At 43.1% G+C, this 1,589-nt stretch overlaps 1 protein-coding gene across 1 annotated transcript; it reads right to left on the minus strand.

The window, feature by feature from the left end:
- Positions 1-313: 313 nt before the first annotated feature.
- Positions 314-918, minus strand: LOC117532563 (lactose-binding lectin l-2-like). The gene has a single exon (XM_034195896.1). The coding sequence runs from the start codon at positions 856-858 to the stop codon at positions 382-384; it is 477 nt and encodes a 158-aa protein (XP_034051787.1). The 5' UTR covers positions 859-918; the 3' UTR covers positions 314-381.
- Between the last annotated feature and the right edge of the window lie 671 nt (positions 919-1,589).

Consider the following 1,589-nt stretch of genomic DNA (forward strand, 5'->3'; position numbering starts at 1 on the left):
TATAGGGTCAACAGAAAAGAGCGAGTTCAGCCCGTTGGTCATCCACACACCAGGTGCCGTACATACCTGACCACATCATGTGATCATTGAATGATATACAACTGTGCGTGGTTCAAACAAATAAGTAGAACACCAGGAATAATAAGCAACGGCTCAAATCTGTGGATCAAAATGTAATAATAATGCATCATCAATATTATTTACTAAATGTATTTAAAAAGGTGTAGAAATAACTCCTCTGGAACGACCAGTGTGAATATGTAACATTCATGAGAATAAAGGTTAGACAAAAGGACTTCTGTTCACACACATATACAAGTTTACATCTGTGTCTTTATTGTTATCATGTTAACAAAACAGGTGAACACGTAACATCTCAGTTTAAGGACAAGTTGTGCGAGATGCACAAACTGAGGGAAAAGTATTTGAACACTTCGAATCATTCCACATCTTTCCAAAGTTGTTGTGTACACAGTCTTCATCTCCTAGGTTGTTTGGTTCTTTTCTATACCAAAAGAAATACTTTGCTGCACACCCATCAGACCACATCCAACTTCCTTCTTTGGCCATGTCACGGAGTCCGATCCATGTTCCTCGCTCAGCAGGGTCAGAGCGTTTGATCAGGGCTTTGACAAAGTCCTCTTCCTCTCTGCTGTGGATAGACACCAGGTTGCCTCCCTGGGACACACAGTTGAGCTCTGCATCAGCCCAGGTCATCTTTGTGTTGAAGTACTTGTAGAAGCGGCCATTGAAGGAGAACCAGGAGGGACAGCTGTCTTGCTGTAGCTCCACTGATGGGTCATCTGAAGAAGACACAGCACCCAGAGCCAGGCCCAACAGGAAGAGGAAAGCCAGCATGATGATGATGTCACTGTCTCTGTCTGTTAAAGTTGCACTGAACCGTTGGAGAAGATGGAGGTTGTGAAGCTTCAAGTGACAGGCTGCTTCTTATATATGTGTGGGAATGTGACGTCATTGTCACGTGACGTGATCACATGAGCCGTAAAATGTGGCACTGCACTTGTATGTACCAGTTGAGCTGGTTCTTCCACCAGTTCAACTCTCTGTCCCTCATCATCCCCTTGAGATGACGTTGTCTTTAAAGTGTGCTATATAAATCAAATGTATTATTATTATTATTATTATTATTATTATCATGAACGCAGGAGGCTGGCTGTATATCTGAACTCGCGCCCTCATCATTCTCTTCATCATCTTGCACTTGTGCTCAGCTGCTGCTGATAGTGCTTGTAGGTCAGTCAATTTGGTCAGTCAATTTGTGACATTTCTTTGCTTCACCTTTTTCTTTTCGTTTTCTTTGATTTGTATCCATGTTTTTTCATTCTCCCTGTCTGTCTGCCGCGGCGTCTACCCTGCTGAAAAACCAGCTTAGACCAACTGAGCTGGCCAGGCTGGTCAACCAGGCTGACCAGCTGGCCAGGATGGCTAAAAAAATGCTGGTCACCAGCATCCATCTATCACCAGTTTATGTTTGATAATAGTATTAAATATACCATGCTGGAAGCTTACCAGGATTCCAGGTGACCAGCATACATTAAATACCAGACAGACAGACAACAGACGACAGA

The sequence above is a fragment of the Gymnodraco acuticeps genome, unplaced genomic scaffold, assembly GCF_902827175.1.
Source record: "Gymnodraco acuticeps unplaced genomic scaffold, fGymAcu1.1, whole genome shotgun sequence".
Classification (NCBI taxonomy): domain Eukaryota; kingdom Metazoa; phylum Chordata; class Actinopteri; order Perciformes; family Bathydraconidae; genus Gymnodraco; species Gymnodraco acuticeps.

Bases quoted from the DNA above. Each gene is read 5' to 3' on its own strand.
- LOC117532563 (XM_034195896.1), bottom strand. From the start codon at position 858: ATGCTGGCTTTCCTCTTCCTGTTGGGCCTGGCTCTGGGTGCTGTGTCT.